The sequence below is a fragment of the Borostomias antarcticus genome (assembly GCF_949987555.1).
Source record: "Borostomias antarcticus genome assembly, chromosome: 5".
In the NCBI taxonomy this organism is placed as follows: domain Eukaryota; kingdom Metazoa; phylum Chordata; class Actinopteri; order Stomiiformes; family Stomiidae; genus Borostomias; species Borostomias antarcticus.
This window is the reverse complement of record NC_140238.1, coordinates 24,011,797-24,033,580: the sequence shown is the minus strand read 5'-3', so window position 1 is coordinate 24,033,580 and position 21,784 is coordinate 24,011,797. Positions and strand designations below refer to the sequence as shown.

At 44.5% G+C, this 21,784-nt stretch overlaps 2 protein-coding genes across 2 annotated transcripts; one reads left to right on the top strand and one right to left on the bottom strand.

Annotated features, from left to right (window-relative positions):
• Positions 1 to 1,376: 1,376 nt before the first annotated feature.
• On the top strand, positions 1,377 to 8,639 carry aldh3b1 (aldehyde dehydrogenase 3 family, member B1; the record flags this gene model as incomplete). The annotated part of the gene is made up of 9 exons (XM_084438071.1): positions 1,377 to 1,538; positions 1,745 to 1,855; positions 2,223 to 2,343; positions 2,865 to 2,950; positions 3,136 to 3,217; positions 3,897 to 4,289; positions 5,544 to 5,710; positions 7,803 to 7,902; positions 8,033 to 8,639. The coding sequence occupies 9 exons, from the start codon at positions 1,377 to 1,379 to the stop codon at positions 8,227 to 8,229; spliced, it is 1,419 nt and encodes a 472-aa protein (XP_084294197.1). The 3' UTR covers positions 8,230 to 8,639.
• A 1,161-nt stretch (positions 8,640 to 9,800) lies between these two features.
• clpp (caseinolytic mitochondrial matrix peptidase proteolytic subunit) lies at positions 9,801 to 14,636 on the bottom strand. The gene is made up of 7 exons (XM_084438101.1): positions 14,591 to 14,636; positions 13,910 to 14,011; positions 13,735 to 13,806; positions 13,283 to 13,379; positions 12,563 to 12,750; positions 12,292 to 12,397; positions 9,801 to 10,418 (listed from the first exon to the last, which is right to left on the bottom strand). Exons 1-7 carry the CDS (start codon positions 14,600 to 14,602, stop codon positions 10,195 to 10,197), a joined length of 801 nt encoding a protein of 266 aa, XP_084294227.1. The 5' UTR covers positions 14,603 to 14,636; the 3' UTR covers positions 9,801 to 10,194.
• Between the last annotated feature and the right edge of the window lie 7,148 nt (positions 14,637 to 21,784).

Sequence of the window (21,784 nt, the reverse complement as noted above, 5' to 3'; positions counted from 1 at the left end):
GCTATGTGTATGTAATGATGCCCAAATATGTTGACAAGACATAGCTAGTGCTAGCTAGCTAACATTAAGGTAAACCTGAACGTGACCATGCAAACGGCGAAAAGTCGATGATGTCAATAAATAAAATGTGACGTACGATTTCTTAGCATAGCGAAATTAGGCATACAATGTTTAGCTTGCCAGCTCTGACAATGTGCCAAATCTCAAGCTTTTACCATATCGGCTTGTTTACATTTATCCAGAGAATGCCACGCATTCAGACAGTTTGCCTGGAACGCTATGAAGTCGTGAGTCGTGACTTGAAGTCGTAACTTACGAGCTCAAAATCCTATCTGGAACGCGGCATTACATCAGAGCAATGTGGGCTGCCCTGCGTTTCTGCAAACGGGAGTTTTTTTTATATAGCCTAGGCCTACTAACATTGGCGATATCACACATTGGGAAAGCTACTGTGTGTAGAGCCATAACTAAGGAAAGTGTCCCTTGCTCTGGACACAACCTCTGACCATGAAGGAGGAATTCCACAGAATAGCAGGTGACTATGTTAGCCTACTTGTAAATATTTTTTTTCATTTTGCATGTGTTAAACTTTTTTTTGAGTAGCCTACTTTGGATTATTAGGCTTAGCCTTTACCATGACATGTTACCTCTGAGCGAATGTATTTTTTAATTTTATTGAGCCTAGTGATTTGTCTTACATTAGTATGGCTATACTATTTGTTGTGGAGCTCTAGCACATACTAGGCCTACTGGTGACTACGTAACTGCAGTTGATGCCTGGAAGTGCTGTGTCATGTTTAGTCTGGTCTCGTCCTTATAATAAAGAACACGTCTTTTCTCACGGTCCTCGTTCTTATGTAGAAATAAGTTTATATAGCTCCAGTATATCACAGCTATATGTTTCAGCTGGTACATATTAAGATAAATTCAATAGGCTATTTTAAGGAATATATTATTAGAAACATTTTTTTGATTGACAAAGGCTAGGGGCCCCTTTGAGGTGAAAAAAACCCATGGGAATAAAAGTGAATCTACGCCCCTGGGCGTCTTCGTTAGTTTTGCCGTCGTCGGTTTCATGAGCCTCTAATCATAATAATCGGTATGAATTGTTTGGTTTCTTTGAGCTTGGTAAATGTCTGTGGGTTTCCGTATGGCGCTGTCTCTCAATCTGTTGCCTGATTCGATAAATGCTGGAAGTAGGCTAGGCTGAATCTCTAAAATATGACATAACATTGCAGTCTGCTTCTCTGAAGGGAATTGATCTAGGCTACTTGATGTATTGGCTTTGAAGTTCTGTCAAAAGGCGTTCATGTGTGCGTGTGTTTCTTTCTCTCTCTCTCTCTCTCTCTCTCTCTCTCTCTCTCTCTCTCTCAGAGATGGACAGCCAAAGTGAGATGATGTCCCGGCTGCGAGCCACGTTCTGCTCCGGGGTGACGGTTCCCGAGCAGTTCCGTAGAACCCAGCTCAATAATCTCCTCTCGTTAGTGAAGGAGAACGAGCAGCTGATTGTAGACGCACTCCACAAGGACCTGGCCAAGGTGAAACACGCCTACAGAATGAAAATAAGGGGAGCCAACTGTGTAGCCCAAATCTTTGACTGCTTCTATTTAAAGAAGGCATAGAGTGGATCTACTCTGTGTCTGTTTACTACGGGGCAGGCGTATGGCAGCCTCAGTGAGAAAGATGTTGTGTCACCAGTGTGTTCACTCTGTAATCAATGTCTACCCCCACCCCACCACCACAGCCCAAGTTTGAGGCCATCCTGTCAGAGGTTCACATGGTGCTGAATGACATCTACTATGCTATGGACAACCTGAAGACCTGGATGCAGAATGAATACGTGGGCAAGAATCTGGTGAGGCCTTGTGCTTCAAATGAATGCTTTTGCTGTGTCTTCGTTAGTTTTGCCGTCATCGGTTTCATGAGCCTCTAATCATAATAATCGGTATGAATTGTTTGGTTTCTTTGAGCTTGGTAAATGTCCTGTCAAACTGTGAATTTGGGGAGGCCTTGTCTCTCTCAGTGACTAAAATGAAAGTTAACATGTTTTTTTGTGTGAGGTTATTGACATATGTTGGACAAAGGTTAATTGACATACAGCTCTTTCTCTCTTTTGCCTCCAACCCCCTCCTCTCTCTCTCTCTCGCTCTCTTCCCCTTTTCTCTCTCTCTCTCGTTTCTTCTCCTTTCTCTCCATCCACACGTCCATCAACCCATCTTCAGGCCACCAGGCTGGATGACTGTTTTATCCGTAGAGAACCCTTGGGGGTGGTTTTAATCATCGGAGCCTGGAACTACCCCCTACAGCTCATCCTCTTACCCCTGGTGGGGGCAATTGCAGCAGGTGACCGCCACACTCCAATCTCTAACCTCCTATTACCCAGTCCAGAAACAACACCCGGGCCCGGTCCAAATTCTCCAGAAATGCAACCTTCCTTCATCATCTTCAGGAGGGGATCTCTGATATAATGTGACTGGAGAGGAGAAAGCTTGTGCTTTGATGTCTCATGTCAGATCAGAGATTCCTCTAATGAAGGAGGGTTGCATTTTAGAGGATCCAGATGGAGCCCTGGTACATATTTCCTGCATACTTGAGTTCTGTGAGGAATGTGATGAGGTTGTGATATGCTAAAGAAAAATGGAGAAAACTCTGACCCAGACCCAACCTATCAGAGTATAAGGTGGAATGCAGACCTGGGTCTAAATAGTATTTCAAAATACTTTTTGCTTGAGTCTGCCCGGAGTGTCAGGTGGGTGGGGTTTGCATTTTTGGGAAGGGGATAGGTGTTGTATTTGGACTTAGCTTGTAGGTTAACTCTAATTCTTTCATGATGTCATTATTGCTGTGATGATGTCATCGACCAGGAAACTGTGTAGTCCTCAAGCCATCGGAGATCAGCCAAGCCACAGAGAAGGTCCTGGCAGAACTCATCCCCAAATACCTGTCTCAGGTAAATATAAGGCCCAGTATGGAGCTAACATTAGCTGAGGTGTCATTGATAACGGCCCAGAATGGAGGTAACGTTAGGTGTCATTGATAACGGCCCAGTATGAGGTAACATTAGCTGAGGTGTCAGAGGTCAGGGCTGTTAGTACTCTACGTTGGTATACTCATTCTTACTCCATGCTGTGACAGGACTGCTATGCCGTGGTATGCGGTGGTGCAAAGGAGACTAGGGCATTGCTGGAGAAGAGATTCGACCACATCTTCTACACAGGTACAGCCGACCAGAGAGGCACTGATATTACAAATAAGCACCATAGTCCAGTTTTTCTTTTGCTACTACTCTCTCTCCTACTCTCTGTTACTCTCTCTCTGCTGTCTGCCAGTATTGCTCAGCTACTTGGGCTCCATTCTAGTGCTGCATTTCTTTTGTATCAGAGTTCTGGATTTGGCGCCTGGGACGACGTCACATCCCAGTTGAATGCGTTCCAGAAACAAAGCAGGAAAACCCACTTTCACCCCTTTTGCCCCATCTTTGTAGTTCTAGCCAAGTTAATCATTGTTAGCAATACCAGTTGATAACAACGAACTACGCTATTTTGTGCATACGAACACCGTAGCAACATTGTCCACTGATAGAAGTTGGACAGTACTGTGTGTTCGACTGATTTCATGAGACACAAATAAGACCGAAGCGCTAATAAACAGTCTTATTACAGCTTTCACTTATTATTGATGCGCGGAGTCAACTTGTTTGATGTCAGCAGCTGACGTTGATGAAGTCAGGCTAGATTTTTTTTAACCCGATTAAAATGGCAGAAAACTGAGCTCAGGTCAGAATCGTCATCAAATATGTCACGTCGACCTGACCCGACGTTTCCGATACAAAAGGAACGCAGAATAACCCTGCCGAATAGCGGCGTCTTCTCACCCTCCTCCTCTTCCTCCCCCAGGTTCCCAGGCGGTGGCTCGCTCCATCCTCCAGGCGGCGGCGTTGCACCTCACGCCCGTCACCCTGGAGCTAGGCGGGAAGTGCCCCTGCCTGATCCACGGGAACCTGGACGTGGTCTCCGCCGCCCGCCGCCTGATCTGGTCCAAGTTCTTCAATGCTGGCCAGAGCTGCGTGGCGCCCGACTACGTGCTCTGCTCGGCCGCCATGCGTGACGCCCTGCTGCCCGCGCTGCGCGACAGCCTGAAGGCGTTCTACGGGGACGACCCGCAGACCTCTCCCGACATGGGCCGCATCGTCACGCCGCGCCACTGGAGCCGGCTCATGGAGCTGCTGGGCAAGAGCCAGGGCAGGGTGGTGATTGGAGGACAGAGCCACGAGGGGGAGCGCTACATCGGTGAGCTGGGTTTGGAGGGGAGGGGAGGTCAGGTGGGTTTGGAGGGTCAGGATAAGAGGTCAGATTTAGAGGGTTTGGAAGGTTAGAGGTTAGATGTCAGGGTCAGAGGATTTGGAGGGTCGGGGTTAGGAGGGTCGGAGGGATGGGATCAGGTGGGATGGTGAGTGTATACTGCCACCTGCTGCTTGTCAGTGTGAATTCATCTTTTTTTGTGCGTGGCTGTGAGCCAGCACACCTAGTATAGCGGTTGTCCCTCCCTCCGTCACTCCGGACAATGTTGGCCTGCATTTCTCTGTTAGCACCACAAGAGGCAGTAGTCCCAGCACACCAAAATCAAGAAGGACACCAAAATCAACCTGCCGATCTCCACTGCACAAGTAGAGTAGCGGTCAGAGCATTGGACTCCCATCCGGGAGACAGGGGTTCAAGACCCAGTGGGGATGACTTTATCAGTGTAACTGCTTGAGCCGCTGACCGCTACCATTAATGTTATAGAAGCTGCTGCTAGTTGTTGTGAGCTCATGAGCTAACTGGCTGTCCCGCTCTTATTGTGCTGGATTAGCATTGGAAGAGATTGGAACTGATGTGTCCAGGAGACGAGACCTATCTTAATTTATCAGACATTATTTCATGTCATTTCAATTCACAGCTATTTAAGTGGCATGACTAGTAAGTAAGTAAGTTTTATTTATATAGCGCCTTTCACAGCACGAATGCACAAAGCGCTTTACAATACAGATAACACATAATCAGGCGCGGCCAATATCCTGACAGCACTGTACTGTAATGAATTACCATACAGGCAGCCAGCCTCGACAAGCAGCCATGGCTTCCGTCCTACCATTCCTGAACAGATACAAGCCAGCCATGCACATAAGCCAGGCTGGACCTGGCCTAGTTGCAGAATGAAATGCAATGTTTCCTTGTAGTAGTGATTATAGCTTGTGGTAGTGATTATAGCTCGTAAGTAAAACTTTATTTTTTATAGCACCTTTCATACAAGAAATGCAGCACAAATTGCTTTACAACAGGAAAGGGAGGGGCCAGTAAAACACAGTTGTAGTGATTATAGCTTGTGGTACAGATTCTGTTTTGCAATAGACTGCCCAGGGATTGACAGGTTCGCCTGTTCACCATCGTGAATGAGGCGTTCTTGACCGACCTGTGGTGAAATTCAGATAAAGGCAAATATAAAGAGCTGTTGAGTAGGATTAACTGAATCTGCGGTTGACCCGAGCGTGTCCCCCCCTCCAGCCCCCACGGTCCTGGTGGATGTCCCAGAGGACGACGTTCTGATGCAGGAGGAGATCTTCGGCCCCATCCTGCCCATCCTCACCGTGGCGTCCCTGGAGGAGGGCGTGGCCTTCATCAACCGCCAGGAGAAACCGCTGGCCCTCTACGTCTTCTCTGACGAGAACTCGGTGAGGCGGGAGACGTCTGTGGGAGTTCTGTCCTGGGAAAAAATGCCCCAGTCGTCAATATTGGGAGCGAGATGTCGAGGAAGAATATTTCAGAGGGGGGTGGGGGGGAGGGATCACTTACTCAGGAATAGTTCATCACGGTAAACTCTTACTTTGAAATATTTTCCATATTTTAGGTGGTCCGTCTGTCAAAAGCCTACTTTAGATTGAGTGACCATATATGTGCTTCTTCGGGTGGTGACCACTGTGTTGATTGAGGGACCATATCTGTGCTTCTTCAGGTGGTGACCACTGTGTTGATTGAGGGACCATATCTGTGCCTCTTCAGGGGGGTATTTCACAAAGCTGGCTAACTGAGTAAGCCTGACTTTTGCAATTAGTAAAACCTGGAAACTTCAAATATGTGACGTGAATTGAAGTAAACCAGGCCAGGTCAAGCCTGGCCTATGTGTGTTGGCTGGCTTGTTTCTGTGCGGGACTGGTAGGACGGTAATGTTTGATAAATAAAGATGGGTCTTGTCACCTGGACACATCAGTTCCAATGCTTCCAATGCTAATCCTGCACAATAAGAGCGGGATAGCCAGTTAGCTCATGGGCTCACAACAACTAGCAGCAGCTTCCATAAAATTAATGGTAGTGGTCAGTGGCTAGCAGTTACACTGATGATAACCAAGCCTTATAGGAGCAATCGCCATTGGTAGGGGTACCAATAATTTGCAACACTTGGGACAATTTAATTGTTCCTATCAAAACGTAAACAACTATAATTCCACACCAGAACGAAGTCCATTAGGCTACGACAACTCGTGCTCAAACACCACAACGCCTTTTATCAAACTGAAATAGCCTTGCCAATGCTAACCATCTCTGGGCTACTGTATTTAACATGATAACATCGCATTCATAAGCCATCGTTCTGACATCATAAGGGGAAGCTTGTCAACGACATGCGAAAACAGGTCCTTATCTCTCACATGGCAGCAAATTCACACACATTGCCAACATGATCAATCTGAAATGCATACGGTTGCGTGTCCACCGACAAGCTGTATTCTAGGGCGCTATAGGGACGAGAAAATAACTTGCCTGATATAAAATGGGCACCGCAAACGCGGGCATTTCTCATTATGTCCTCAGTCCAGTCCGTAGGCTACGCTTAATGGCTTGTAGCCACAGACGACTCCAGTTCTGAAAAGGCCAGTTTCCTCTTGAAACGAATAAAGTTTGCCACTAGAGCACTGATTTCTAGCCTACACCCGTAGACGCAACAGCCAGACATATTGATGGTATATAAAATAGTCTTTGCACTAAAATACGACTCGCTCTGAACTCGTCTGTCTCCCCCTGCTTCTGTTTCAAGAATGTGCGCGCATACATAACTGGGTCTATAATGAACAAATATGACCCACGCTCTATTTTAACAAATGCTGGGTTTTGAAGCCAATAAATAACTTGGACGCGTTCTGTCCGAGTGAAATTATTTTTCCGAGGTAGTCTTCTGTGGTGGTGGCGGTGCTTTGAAGCTTCAACCCAGCATTTGTTAAAATAGACCCTTTTGCTTAGGTAAGTGAAGTTCCATGTTTATCTGACACATGTAGGCTAAATATGAGCGCCTCTCCTAACTAGGCCGACATCGATTTATTTTGACGGCAAAGTGAATGGACCAGCAAAGGACTGTTGTCTGGTATGAGCGAGCGGAATGCGACAACAGGACTGAGAAGGGCTACATTTCAACCAGAAATTCCAGTGAAACCAGGTAGTCAAAATAACTTGCCTGATATAAAATGGCCACCGCAAACGCAGGCATTTCTTTTGATTTCCTCAGTCCAGTCCGTACGCTTAATAATGGCGATTTCGTCTGTCTTCCTCTGCTACTGTTTCAAAAATGCGCGCGCATACTTACGCTGACTAGGCTGTAAAAGGGTCTATAATTAACAAATATAACCCACGCTCGTTACATAACTTCTACAACATCCAGTGACAAAATATGTCATGGTACCTTGGTATGTCCACACCAAGGATTGAACTCGCGGTGATACGCAGCACACTATGACAACTGTCGATTGAGTGACCATATCTCTGCTTCTTCAGGTGGTGACCACTGTGTTGGAGAAGACCAGCAGTGGAGGTTTCTGCTCCAACGATGGTATTGTTCACATGACCCTCCCTGGCCTGCCGTTCGGAGGAGTAGGTATGTGTGTGCACCAGCCCCCCACCCTTCTTTCAAACAAGAAAGCATTGCACAATAGTTGCTCAGCCACGCCCTATCCTACCCCCCCCAGTCATCCTAACCCTCTCTCCTGTCCCTGCCTCCCCCTCAGGGGCGAGCGGCTCGGGCAGCTACCACGGCCGCTGGAGCTTCGAGACGTTCAGCCACCGCCGGGGCTGCATGCAGCGCAGCTGGGGCCTGGAGCGGATCAACGTGCTGAGGTACCCTCCGTACCGGGACTCCAGCCTGGGCTGGCTCCGCTGGGCCACCAGCACCAAGAAGAGCTGGGGAGGCTGCTCCCTCATGTGAGCCTGCCGCCGGGCATCATGGGAGATGTGTGTGCGCGCATGTTTTTGTTTTTTTTGTACGGTATGCATGAGTGTCAAGTGAGTACTTTCAGATTGTGTGTGTGTGTGTGTGTGTGTGGTACGAGCACACACAGATGACTCCTTAATTTTGTACCTTATATTAACCGTTCCATTCGCTGCCTAATATTGACTGTTGTCCAGGGTTCGGGAGCACCCTTTACTCACAAGGCCTTTTAAAACTGTTTTAGAGTTTGTATTGATGTAAAATGTAATTCTTATCACTCAGATTTGTTGTACCCTCTGTGGAAGACACAATCACTTTGACATGACTACAAAAGAGCTGATTTAAAAGAGGCAGTGCTTACTTACTATGCGTTTCTGATCTAACCGGGTCACGCAGGTTCTGGATTCACATTCCCTACCGAATCCTTTCCCTATGCGTTTCTGATCTAACCGGGTCACGCAGGTTCTGGATTCACATTCCCTACCGAATCCTTTCCCTCCCCTCTGACACTCAATGTTGCTTTGACCCATCCTTCACATTCAGATCGGTGTAGATGGGAGAATGCTATTGTAGACCATTTTAATTCACGGGAGTTTTAGGTTAACTATCACTATGTACTGATAACTTTGCCTATTACATTTGCACGAGCCCTTTTGTGGAACACGGGGTGAATTTTCACAGGTGCCAGATTCCATTGAACTAAAGTAGATTGGTTTTACAAATGTGTTTACATGTGGCATTCTGTACGTTGTGCCTATTTGTTTTCTCTTGTCATGTTTGTTGGCGGATTGTGATAACTTCCTGTGGGTCACTTTGTTTTGGTTTACTGAATCATGAGACTATTTTATATAATTGTGATTGATTGTCCATGTGGATTCTAGATATTGCTTCTGTATTCACCATCTTTATTGATTGTCCATTGTGGAGACTAGATACTACTTCCGTTTTTTAAGTATGAAAATAAAAATGACATTTTAATGAATAAAACTGCTACTATACTAATTAATCTCTTAATTTATTTAACCAGAATCCTAGCAAAAACATGGAGTAACTGGTTTGACATCAACAAGCATGGTATCTTAAGCCAGGTTTCAGCCCAGTGACACTTGGATTATCCAGTAACAGGAAGATGGAACGCAACTGAGAATCTTACAAGACAGGCTTTCGTGAATGTTCATGCTTATGACATGACTGGAGGCACACTACAGAGTATACTCTGGAATACTACAGGAATATTCTCAGAACACCTCCAGCCATCTTGGCTATAGACACCACTTGTGTTAAATCTGTTGGTATAAATAACATTATTTTCACCACAAGCATCCATGTTCAGATTGGCGTGATGCCGGGTCAGTTTCTAGCTCAAAAATTACTTCATTTCAATCAATGCAAACGACCCACAGAACTGCCTCTGCTTCAAGGCAAATACATTTGGGCGCTTGACTAGTTTATCCACTTTGGATGGACACTACTCAGTTTGAGAAATGGATAGTGTATTTCTGCTCATCCACACACACTGTACACATCTTGGTTTTGATAAATATATCAAATTCTTTAAAAATGTTTATTTAAATGGTGCTCATGCTACCTCTCCTTTCTCCAGAGGCATTACAAGCACAGAGATATAGTACAGAATGACAGGTGCATCTCAATGGTCTTTAGTAGCTTCCTCATGGCATATATACCCATGTGGATCATGTTGAGAGGGCACAACATAGCAAGACAGTTTGCACCTATATTATTCCAATTTCCAGATATTTCATCTAATTTTATGCCCACTTACTGACACCCAGGAATTTGTCTTCACATGTCAGGATGGTGTGGAGGGTCACGTTAGGCCTAACCCTAACCCCAGCGTTTTCAAGTCAATGTAGACCAGAATGTGGAAATAAAGAGGAGGAAGCGATTCAGACAATGGACAGGCACCCCAGCGATTCCACTCTGCTTCCAGGGCGTTGGGGGTCAGGGTTCAGGCTTGTAGGACGAAGGGGGGTTGGTCCCGGGAGAACCCTGCTCGGGGACGGGGGAGTCGCTGGCAGGGGCGGGGCTGGCGGCGGCGGGCTCCTTCTGGACCAGCTCTGGCTCATCCTGGCCAGCCTGGGGGGGGTGCACCAGGACCCGGTCGATGATGCCAAAGTCCTGGGCCTCCATGGGACTCATGTAGCGGTCTCTCTCCATGACGCCCTCTGGGAGACGCAAGAAGAGAGGCGTGTGGTGAGCATGCGTGGCACAAAATGGCTGCAGAATATGACACGTGTTCTTCCTTAGCAAATTAATAAATGCTACAATACGAAATTGCAATATCAACGTGATGCATTATCACAGAACAGCAGTGCATACAAATACATAATGACATTTCTAATCAAACTGACAGGACTAAGAAATAAATGAACACTGGTCTGAATGCCATTCCGTTAGCGTCACTGTGGAATTGTACTGAATATCTTTACTAAACCACAGCCATACAGCATTCCCCACATAATGAAATGAAACAAAGGTGTCAGTCGGTAATTGAGTCCCTTGACTCATGTAGAAAGGTTGCAGAGTTACAATAGTCAATGATTAGCTGAAAACATCCAACTCAGAGCCTCTAGACATTGGTCCTCATTCCTGAACGCATTTTAGAAAAAGTTAAGAAGAAATTTCTTCTCAACTCCACTTACAAGTTCCATTCTGGCATTCCTGAATGGTTTCTTATCTGGGATTTGTTCTTATCTAAGAACAGGATTTGTGAACGCGAAAATGCAGTCGTAGGTAGGCCAGATTGGAGTGCGCCCATGTTCGTAAGGGCTGAATTTATGAGAAATCCGAGGTGATTGCATTGGATCTACAGACATCCTAGGCTTGAAATAATAATAATAATAATAAATACGAGAATATTTGTATCATTGCCAATTACGTTTCACATTTATACTTTACAAGGCATTGTGGTGTCCTAAAATAAATAAAAGCACTAAATAAACACTGCAAATGGCAGTGAATTAATAAATAAGCTCTAAACTCAGTCGCTATACTCAGACTCAGCACAACAGCACCTTATATTCCATAGTCGTCAGAATGGACACATCTACATTCTGTAAATTAACATGTGAATATCCATAACTAAAATATATCATATGGGCCTACATAATATAGATAGGGCCTATCAAGATCCACAGGTAGCCTACTCATGCATTTAACTAAACTGTGCGATTTAATCTGCTCTCAGCACATCCCATCCCTTTCATGTAGGCTATATATTTTGCATTTTGTATTTAAAGTCCATATACTGTCTTGTTTTCTATTGTTATTTTGTATAGTTTTTTTCACCTTGCTTAAGCTTCGTGTGCACGTTATAATTGAGCCAGCGGAGAAACATCTCACTGCTCATTTTACTGGTATGTTGTGTGACGAATAAAATGTCGAATTTGCATGTGAACTTGAACATCAATCATGTCAATTGGGAATCTCTCAACTTCTTCCGCGCTGTCTGGGGATTCTGTGTGCACACGACCCTGTAGTAAGGAGCTGGCGGGGTGTTTAAGTATGCAAATTCAGGTGTACGAGAACGTGCATTCAACTTAAGAAGGGGAGCGCTTTTTCCAAGCGTTCATGAATCCGGCGGGGATCTTTCTTAGGATTGGTCTTACAAAGTTTGTAAGAAGACATTTAAGAAGACACTTAAGAAAATGTTCAGGAATGAGGTCCATTGTTATTAACATAGTGCTTGTGAGAGCTGGACGTGATGTGAGCCTTTTCTGAACCAGGCATCTGACTCACCTATCAACTCCAGGGCCTGGCCAGTGTGTGTTTGGAGTAGATGGTGTTGATCTGACTCACCTATCAACTCCAGGGCCTGGCCAGTGTGTGTTTGGAGTAGATGGTGTTGATCTGACTCACCTATCAACTCCAGGGCCTGGCCAGTGTGTGTTTGGAGTAGATGGTGTTGATCTGACTCACCTATCAACTCCAGGGCCTGGCCAGTGTGTGTTTGGAGTAGATGGTGTTGATCTGACTCACCTATCAACTCCAGGGCCTGGCCAGTGTGTGTTTGGAGTAGATGGTGTTGATCTGACTCACCTATCAACTCCAGGGCCTGGCCAGTGTGTTTAGCGTAGATGGTGTTGATCTGTCTCTTGAGTTTCAGGATCTCTTCAGCCTGGATGGCGATGTCCGTGGCCTGACCCTGAACACACACACACACGGAACATGTTTATTTAACCATGATAAGCAGCAGTACAGAGCTACAGTCATGTGTCTTGTCTAGCCCCAACCCCCCCGGCACGCACCCTGGCTCTCTGCCCCTCCTCCCACCCAGCCTTCACCCCCATAACCCCCCCCTGGTACATACCCTGGCTCCGCCCGAGGGCTGGTGCACCATGATGCGGGCGTTGGGCAGGGAGTGCCTCATGCCAGCGGTGCCCGCAGCCAGCAGCAGACTGCCCATACTGGCCGCCTGGCCCACACACCAGGTGGAGATGGGATTGAGTATGTACTGCATGGTGTCATAGATGGCCAAGCCTGCCGTCACCACGCCGCCTGGGAACGGAGAGGGGAGCACAGACGTGAACGAGGATGACCTGGGGTGACTTCAAGCTCAAAACGCTCTGCACCGTTTTGCTATGGTTTCCGGGTTGAACGACACGCATCCTCAAAACGTTGTGAAACGGTGTGCCACAGGCTTGGAGGTAGGTCTTCTCTCGTTAGTCGAGTGTGTCAGAGGTGTTACCCAATCAGCAGACTGATAAATAAACCTCACCCTATCTTCTCCGCTGCCATCGGTGCAAAGCTTCCATAACACGCAGGGTGTTCAACGCACCACCATTTCCGTATCAATAACCACTTTGCAACGTTTTGTCGGGGCTGCACTCGGCAGTGATTTTCTCTCTCCGTCTATGACTTGGTCTTGGGACTCCCTACTGGTGTCCTTCAATCCCAGATCCTAGGCGTGTTTCACATGTCTGTCTGACTATCCCTCTTCCTCTTGTCATTGCTCCTTCCGTCCCTGCACCTCTCCTCTTCCTCTCCGCTCCCCTCCGCTCCCCTCCCCTCCCCTCCCCTCCCCTCTCACCAGGGCTGTTGATGTACATGTGGATGGTTTTGTTGTTGCTCTCCGACTGCAGAAAGAGGAGTTGAGCGATCACCAGACTGGCCACTGAGTCATCAATCTAGGGAGAGAGAGAGAGAGAGAAAGTGAGAGAGAGAGAGAGAGAGAGAGAGAGAGAGAGAGAAAGAGAATAGAGAGGGGAGAGAGGGAGAGAAAGAGAGAGGAGAGAGGAAGAGAGGGAGGAGAGGAGAAAGAGAGAGAGGGAGAGAAAGAGAGAGATGAACAAATGTCCATTTCAAATAACAGACACTTTGGTATAACCCAAACATGGATTGATATCTGAGCTGAATGATTTCTGTGCAGCACATCTAACCTTTAACCTTGCAGCGGCAAACCCTGTGCTCCAAATGGAGATGGGTTTGAATCCCAATCCAAAGCACACTGTCCCCCACAGTATCCCAAACAGCCACTCTTACCGGGCCCATGACACAAATAATCCTCTCCCTCAGGAGCCGGGAGTAGATGTCATATGCTCGCTCTCCTCTTCCCTGCAACATGAACAGATGAGAAAGTATCTCGCATGATCCGAAAAAACAAGAAAAATCCCGTCTGGAGTGTAGGACAGAGCTCTGTTGAGGGGGAAGTGCTTACCGTCTGCTCTACTACAATGGGGATGAGTGGACTCCTCCAGGGAGAGCTGTGGTGGATGGACCTGATGCCTTTTATTGCCGACGCCCCGCACTGCAACACCCTCTGGGACACACAGATAGAGAGAGATATATCAACTTACTGTGGGGAAAATTAATTTAAATTACACAATTTCCCTTACAAATGATTACATGACTAACGTTACTACATGTCAACTGTTCCAAACGTGTACGATATGATCAATCTTTGATTGATTGATATCATTGATTGAACAGTCTAACAAAATCTGTTCTGTTATTTTATCCGATGAAGTTTTTGCAGACATTAAAACTTAGCTGGCATTCTGTACTCATGAACCAGGCTACTAAAGCACCACAGAGAAGGCTGGCTGACAGATGACGTCGGGATCAAAATTACATGTTGACGTTCTATTAATACATCCATGATGTTGACAAACATTCAATCAATGTCTGAATCAGCTAGCAGGCTAACGTTAGTCTAGTTACCTAACCAGCTAGCTACAGACTTAGTTACACAAGTGCATTTTCATCATCGCTCTCAATCATTTGACTTTAAAATGGACGTATTTGAATGACAACGCTGTATCGTATATTAAATCATTTTAATTCAAAATGCAGAAGGAGCTTTTACTATGATGTTTTCCTATTTGTCGGTAGTACTCACTCGTATCAGCATAGTGAGGTCTGTAATGTGCGATCCCCTCTGGATGACCCCGGGTGAGCCGGAAGCACTTCTTCTTAAACTTCCTGAAGTCGGTTTAAACTTCTCTGTCACGTGATGACTGCTCTGTCACGTGACCACTGGTGAGCGTTCAACATGTCAACATCATCGCTGGATGATGCACCAGAAATATGCATTGTGATAAATGTTCACTATGTTCAGTTGCAATGGCATTGAATGAGCAATTGGACATCAGATCTTTGTGGGCTGGACATGACTACTTAATTAATTTACTATTTGTTGGCATGTAGCATACTGTAGTCCTATGTTGAATTCAAGTTTTCACAGTTTGAGTCAACGTGACACTGTAAATTGTAGCTTCTTTAAATAAATGAGGAAAATTCATAAAGAGCACATGGCAAGTTGATGGAACCTTCGTGGGGGGTGATGTAGACAATATAATAATTGTTCAGAAGCCGTGAAAACCTTCTAAACAGCCATAGGGCTTACCGGAAACCTTCTAATCAAGTTTTCTCCATCTTTTCTCCATCGTTTTATTCCACCAAAAACACCCTTCGGTCTCAATCATGTCCTTCCCCACGGGGTAGAAATTATTCTCGCCATATATAACCAGTAGTTCTACAGGTAGCCTACATGTTTGGAATTTTTGTCATTGCTTCCTTACAGTACCTTATCAGCACTCATCAGTTCCTCATTCCAGTCCTAAAGGTCTACATTAAAGGTTCCCAAACTAGTAATGTATAAATGTATAGCCTACTGTAGAGGAAAATCAATCCTCATCTATTTATTCCATCCGATCATGGATGACTGTGACCGTGTCCGTGATATAGACGGTGCAATTAATGATGTGCAAAAAAATTGTAATTTAAAAAAAGAAAAAGAAAAAAAAAGGATACAGTTGTAGCCTACAGTCAGGCAAGAGTGGCATATGCAATGATTAGGTTCCTTGGACAAAGCTGGGTGGGACTGTGGCAGCTATCACTATAATTATAAATTGTTCACCTAGTTAAAATCAGATTCATCTTATTTTTTTCTGACACATTTTTCAGCGCATCAACTTCAAGATCAACATCTAAGAGCTGGAGTTCTAGGAGTTTCTCTGAAAACTGGTCTGGGCATGTAGGTACATCTGGTCACCAGGTGGGGGAGCATGTGAGTCGACTGGTCTCCTGGTGTGATGTCAGTCAGGGACTTCTCCTTCCACTCGACCGGTCAGTCGCAGACATGTCGAACAACAGCGCAAACAGCAGCAGTTTGGTCATTGCTCAAAAAGCCGTGAAACAGTTGCGTTTAGAGGCGAGTGTTCGTAGGATCAAGGTAGGCTGAACGTAGAGCTGCAATGTCATTCTGATCAATTTTGCTGGATGTAACTTCTGAGGACTGAGTTGTCAACATGGTAGCACCAGTGAATAAGTAGCCAGCTACTTTAGTGAAATGTGTGAAAGAGCTTCTGCTAGTTATAAATTGTACAGGCTGTTGTTCGTGGTCTGTGATGGATAGGTTGGAAATGAAACAATAATGTAACGAGCTAAGAAAATGTTGCACGACCTTACAACTACAGTATAGAAATTGATCTCTTTTTTGTTACTTTGTTCATTATAATGGTTAATTTCAGATACTGCCTACTAACAATGAACGATTGAATAATGGTTCTAAGAATAAGATCCAAGAATGTGAAATATTATGTCCCGGGGCTGTGTAGTTGGGTGAAAGCAAACAGCTGCTTGTTTCCGTGCTGGGCTGCACAGTGGCGGCCTTTGTTGATTGTGGGTGTGTGACAGTGGTGCGATTGTTGGCCCGGCTACTCCAGATCAGTGTATCATAGCCCCCCACCTCACACTTAAGATTAGTCTATAGACCTCCACCTCACACTTCAAATTAGTCTATAAGCCTCCACCTCACACTTCAGATTAGTCTATAGACCTTTACCTCACACTTCAGATTAGTCTATAGACCTTTACCTCACACTTCAGATTAGTCTATAGCCCTCCACCTCACACTTCAGATTAGTCTCTATAGACCTCCACCTCACACTTCAGATTAGTCTCCACCTCACACTACAGATTAGTCTCTAGACTTCCCCACACGTCAGATTAGTCTCTATAGACCACCTCACACTTCAGATTAGTCTATAGACCACCTCACATTTCAGATGAGTCTCTATAGACCACCTCACACTTCAGATTTGTGCCTATAGACCTCCACCTCACACTTCAAATTAGTCTCTATGGAACTCCACCTCACACTTAAGATTAGTCTCTATAGACCTCCACCTCACACTTCAGATTAGTCTATCGTAGTCCTCCACCTCACACTTCAGATTAGTCTCTATAGACCTCCACCTCACACTTCAGATTGTCTCTATAGACCTCCACCTCACACTTCCGATTAGTCTCCACCTCACACTCCAGATTGGTCTCTAGACTTCCACACACTACAGACTAGTCTCTATAGACCTCCACCTCATACTTCAGATTAGTCTCTATAGACCACCTCACACTCCAGATTAGTCTCTATAGACCTCCTCACACTTCAGATTAGTCTCTATAGACCCCCTCACACCTCAGATTATTCTCTATAGACCTCACACTTCATATTGGTCTATATAAACCTCCTCACACTTCAAATTAGTCTCTATAGACCACCTCATACTTCATATTAGTCTCTGTAGACCTCATCACACTTCAAATTAGTCTCTATAGACCACCTCACAATTCAGATTAGTCTCTATAGACCACCACACACTTCAGATTAGTCTCTATAGACCACCTCACACTTCACATTAGTCTCTATAGACCACCTCACACTTCAGATTAGTCTATAGACCACCTCACACTTCAGATTAGTCTATAGACCTCCACCTCACTTCAAGGAGGCTGTGAGGGCGAATTAGATCAATAAAAACCAGTGATTATGATGTTGCTGAACTGTTCATGACCATAATGTATACTGTCAAAAGATCTGGATCTATAATAATAATAATAATAGTAATCATAATAATAATATGTCTGCCAGAAAAACACAGTGATCAATGAGAAGAAAGAAATGATTATGGGAACAATTAGCAGAGGGGCAGTTTCCAGTGCATCATTGTGGCTGATTTTGTCCCGGTCTCTCTTGAAAAAGATATTCTCAGTGGGAACGACTTCCCAGGTAATTAGCCTACTTCAGTGAGAAATCTGTTTTATTTCTCTGCCTTTTTCAAACGCAGGTGTCACAAGCAGCAGCTGACCTGAAGATGTTTTGTCTACAGAATGCCCACAAAGACCCTCTTCTCATGGGGGTCCCCTCCAGCGACAACCCCTTCAGACCCCCCAAGTCCTGCGCTCTCTTCTGAGGTGAGGGACGATTCCATGCTGTTTGTGGGACATCATGACATATTATTACTTATCCTCTCTTTTGGCACCGTGTCCTCTCTCAGAGCACATCAGAGAGGCCATACAGTATCTCATTGTCCGCCACCCGGCAATAGCCGAAGGGGGTGGGGGGGGACTTTAAGCTGGCCGGTGTCACATCGAGAGTGAGTGAGTCAGAGAGGGTCAGTCAGTCCCCCTATAGTACCAAAATCCACCACAAAATGGGCGCCTTTTTGATGCATTTTTCTATTGACAGGTACATTTTGATTTTAACATCAAAAACTATGCTTGGTGTCTCAGTATAGTCTCAGAGATGTTTACTCTGGAAACCATGTACTTTCTACATCTGCAGAGAGCAGCACTGGGTTGCACCAGCTGATCTTAAGTTGGAACATAGCTTAGTTTGAATGTAACGTCCAAGGTTAGATTGGAGTTTACAAGCTACTAACATTTATGGGTTGCACCACCTGAACGTAGGCATAAGTTATAACTTAAATCTTACACCTAACCCTTAGTAGGTGTAAGAATTAAGTTATAACTTTAAATAACAGTTGACATTTAGCTAACTTGAACAGAGGTGAACAGAATGGTATTTTACCAGTTCAAAGATTAGCATAGATTATGTCAATATGAAATATGAAAGAGAGTACAGTACTAAGAGACCGAATATCTCCCCTAGATGTAGGCTGTACGACGATATAGACATCCACGCCTTTTATCAGTTTAGACGAGAGCAAATTATGTATATAAATTATGTCTATAACCGACATGAATGCTAACGACATCCAGCACCGGTCGGACCTGAACGGAGCTCTACCTCTGTCTCTTCAAGTCTGCATCGCAATATTTTGCAACCGGCTCGATGCAAAATGTGGTGGGGGACACAAAATGACCGTGTGCCGTCCGGTGAGAAGAGTTGCACTGGCGTTATGCTGGCGCCTGGAAGAGCGCCTTCAGCAGCCAGACAGTGAACCATCAGGAAGAAGATGTACAATGTTGCCGGTTTCCCTGACCTGGTGGGGTGCATAGATGGCACATATTTTAAAATCAAAGCACCAAACAACCATGAAAACGCATTTGTGAACAGAAAGATTTCATTCCATCCATGCCCAGCTCATATGTGATCAGGTTTTTACACATGGTAGGCTGTAGCCTACACAAATGACAATACCCAACGATTGATCAGTAGGCTAGCCTACTTTATTTTCTAAGATCACATCGTTATTGTGGTTAATTATAATGTAAAGAGAATGAGTAGGCTATCGTCTGCTCGCCACAGATAATCAATATACTGTAATAATCCATAGTTTTTTAATAATTTGGTGAATAGCCCAGTCTATTATTAATGGCGGGATTATCTACACAGGGGACAAAAGGGGAAAAAGGATGATCAAACGCCTGTTTCAGACAAGCAGAGTGGCTGCAATGTTAACGGTGTAGCTGGTTCACAGCAATGATTAGCCACAGACAGCGAAAACATCATTTTCTGCGACAATGTTTTGGTTATTGGGGACTTTATTCCAGTGTAACTAAGATGGAACTTACATCTCAGTGGTGCAACCGAACATTGACACAACTTAAGTATCAAACTAACTAGTTTGAACATAGTGTTTAGTGTGGACTTTAAGACGGAACTTAAGATGGAATTTAAGATTAGATGGTGCAAACGGCTGCAGATCTTGAGGTGTTTAGTAGCCCCAGATATGTCTGTATTTCAACATTCATTATTTTGACTGAAGACCATACAGGCACTGCACATGGACTTGTTTGACCACTAGATTGAGGGATTGAGGAGTCTGTGAGAGGCAGGGGGGCTTGTTACCACAAGGGAGCGTGCATGGGTGCGGGACAACATGTTTACATGTGTACTTGTACAGTTGTGCTGACAAACCTCCCATCCTTTGTCTTTCACAGGCAACACTGCCGATGCTAAATAAACTCCACCACCACACTTCAGAACATTCCTCGTGCCACCCTGGCTCCAGTTCTCCCCCCACGCCCAGACACTGACGCGGCCAGGACAACACACACCTTCAGCTGGGACACGCTAGCAATGCCAAGCCCCACCCAGGTCATTGTGGAATGATCTCGATCTTGGTTAAGAATCCTTGTTGAATTCCCTTAACAATTCATGGTGCTGTTAATGAAGTTGTAAAGTAAACTGTGTTTGTATTTTATGTTTTGAAAAGAGTAATTCTATGTATTCACAGTGCAGTGTTGAACCCATACAGGCCCAGTCTCAGGTCATGCAACATCAGTGTCCACACTGGTCTGATGTTACTCAGTGTAGAGAATAAGAATATGAAGGATCTTATCTTAATATAAATATGTGCCATTGTTTTGTATGGTCACTGACAACAGTAGTTCAGTGGCGTGAGCCTGTTACTCAGTGTGTGCATCTAAGAATCAAGTAACGATCCTATTTTTATGATGTCATCTTCCTATCTATCTATTTTGGCTATCGTTTTGTTTACCTGATCCTTTTTACAGACGTTCTGCTGTTATACTTTTGTGACTTTTATTTTTGTGCCAAACTCCTGTTTCCAAATGCTCAGTGAAGCTACAGTATGTATCACTAACTGGTACGTATGTACGTATGTGTACGTATCTGACACTTAGAAAGTAATTAAGCATCTCCCAGGTATTCTGAGTGGGTGTGTCCTTCTGGGTATCATTTTGCCAACAAAAACACTTCATTAACATTTTGATAGTGTGCTTGAATGAATGAATAGTGGGGGCATGTGTACTAAAACCTGACGGAGTTCAGAAAAAAACTAAAGATGTGATGCAGTGATCTTGGTACAACAGAAAGTATTGCTCAAATTCAGAAATGGGGAACAGTCATGTAATATGGATGCAACATTTGTGTTTACAATAAAGAGAAGTTTGGTTGACTCAAGATACAGCAAATACTGGCAACCTATTGTGCCTTAAAGAAAATGTATTTAATCTGCAGTAAATGGTACAGTAACATGTATTGATTGAATCATTGATTAAATGTATTATTTCACCATGAAGAAGTTCTGAAGTCTTAATTGATCAGTGACCTGATATGTCAGCGAGTGTTCAGTGATTACTGATGGTCACCATGACATGGATTTCTATAGTCGGCAGAGTTTACCTACATTCTGAAACAGGGTATAGAACCAAGAACCATTTAGAACAATTAAGGAATCCTCAGAAAACAATGTTCCAGATAAAACTCTAAAGGTTAACATAGCCAGGCGTTTTACATTCCAAGGTGCTGTTTGGAGTCCTCTGTGGTTCTTCCGTAGGCTTTTAAAAAAATCTGGTTTAATGTACACAAAATTGTTAGGCTGCAGAAATGTTATATCTGAAGCTTATGTGGAAAAATAATCAGCCTAGGAAAGAAATCTGTCTTCAGAAGGTAAAAACACTATTGGCAGCAGAATTGACAAATTGTAGACTATCTGTCAACGAGGACTGGACCAACGACCGCTCACAGAAGTCGGCCTTCAGAAGGTTGAAATATAAATGACACCAGAGACAGAGGAATTTGGGATTAGGCATGGATTTCAGAGGGCCTTATCTTTCAACCTATGATTCAAGCTTTTAAAATGTTGTTTACATCATTTCTTATCTTTTTATTGTGTTTTATCTTTCATCTTATTTTCCCTGCTTTTATGTTTATTTCATGTCTATTTTTATGTGAAGCACTCTGCATGTAATTTCCCTGTTGTAAAGCACTTTGAGCTACATTTTATTATTATTATTATTATTATTATTATTATTATGATGATAGCATCCTAGTAGTAGTAGTAGTAGTAGTAGTTGTGGTATTTAGGTGTACGATTATATA

What these genes read in the sequence shown, in the direction of transcription:
- clpp (XM_084438101.1), bottom strand. An exon ending in TTATTTGTGTCATGGGCCCG is followed by an intron (nt 13,380 to 13,734) that starts GTAAGAGTGGCT and finishes CTCTCTCCCTAG; the next exon opens with ATTGATGACTCAGTGGCCAG. An exon ending in CATGTACATCAACAGCCCTG is followed by an intron (nt 12,751 to 13,282) that starts GTGAGAGGGGAG and finishes CTCCGTTCCCAG; the next exon opens with GCGGCGTGGTGACGGCAGGC.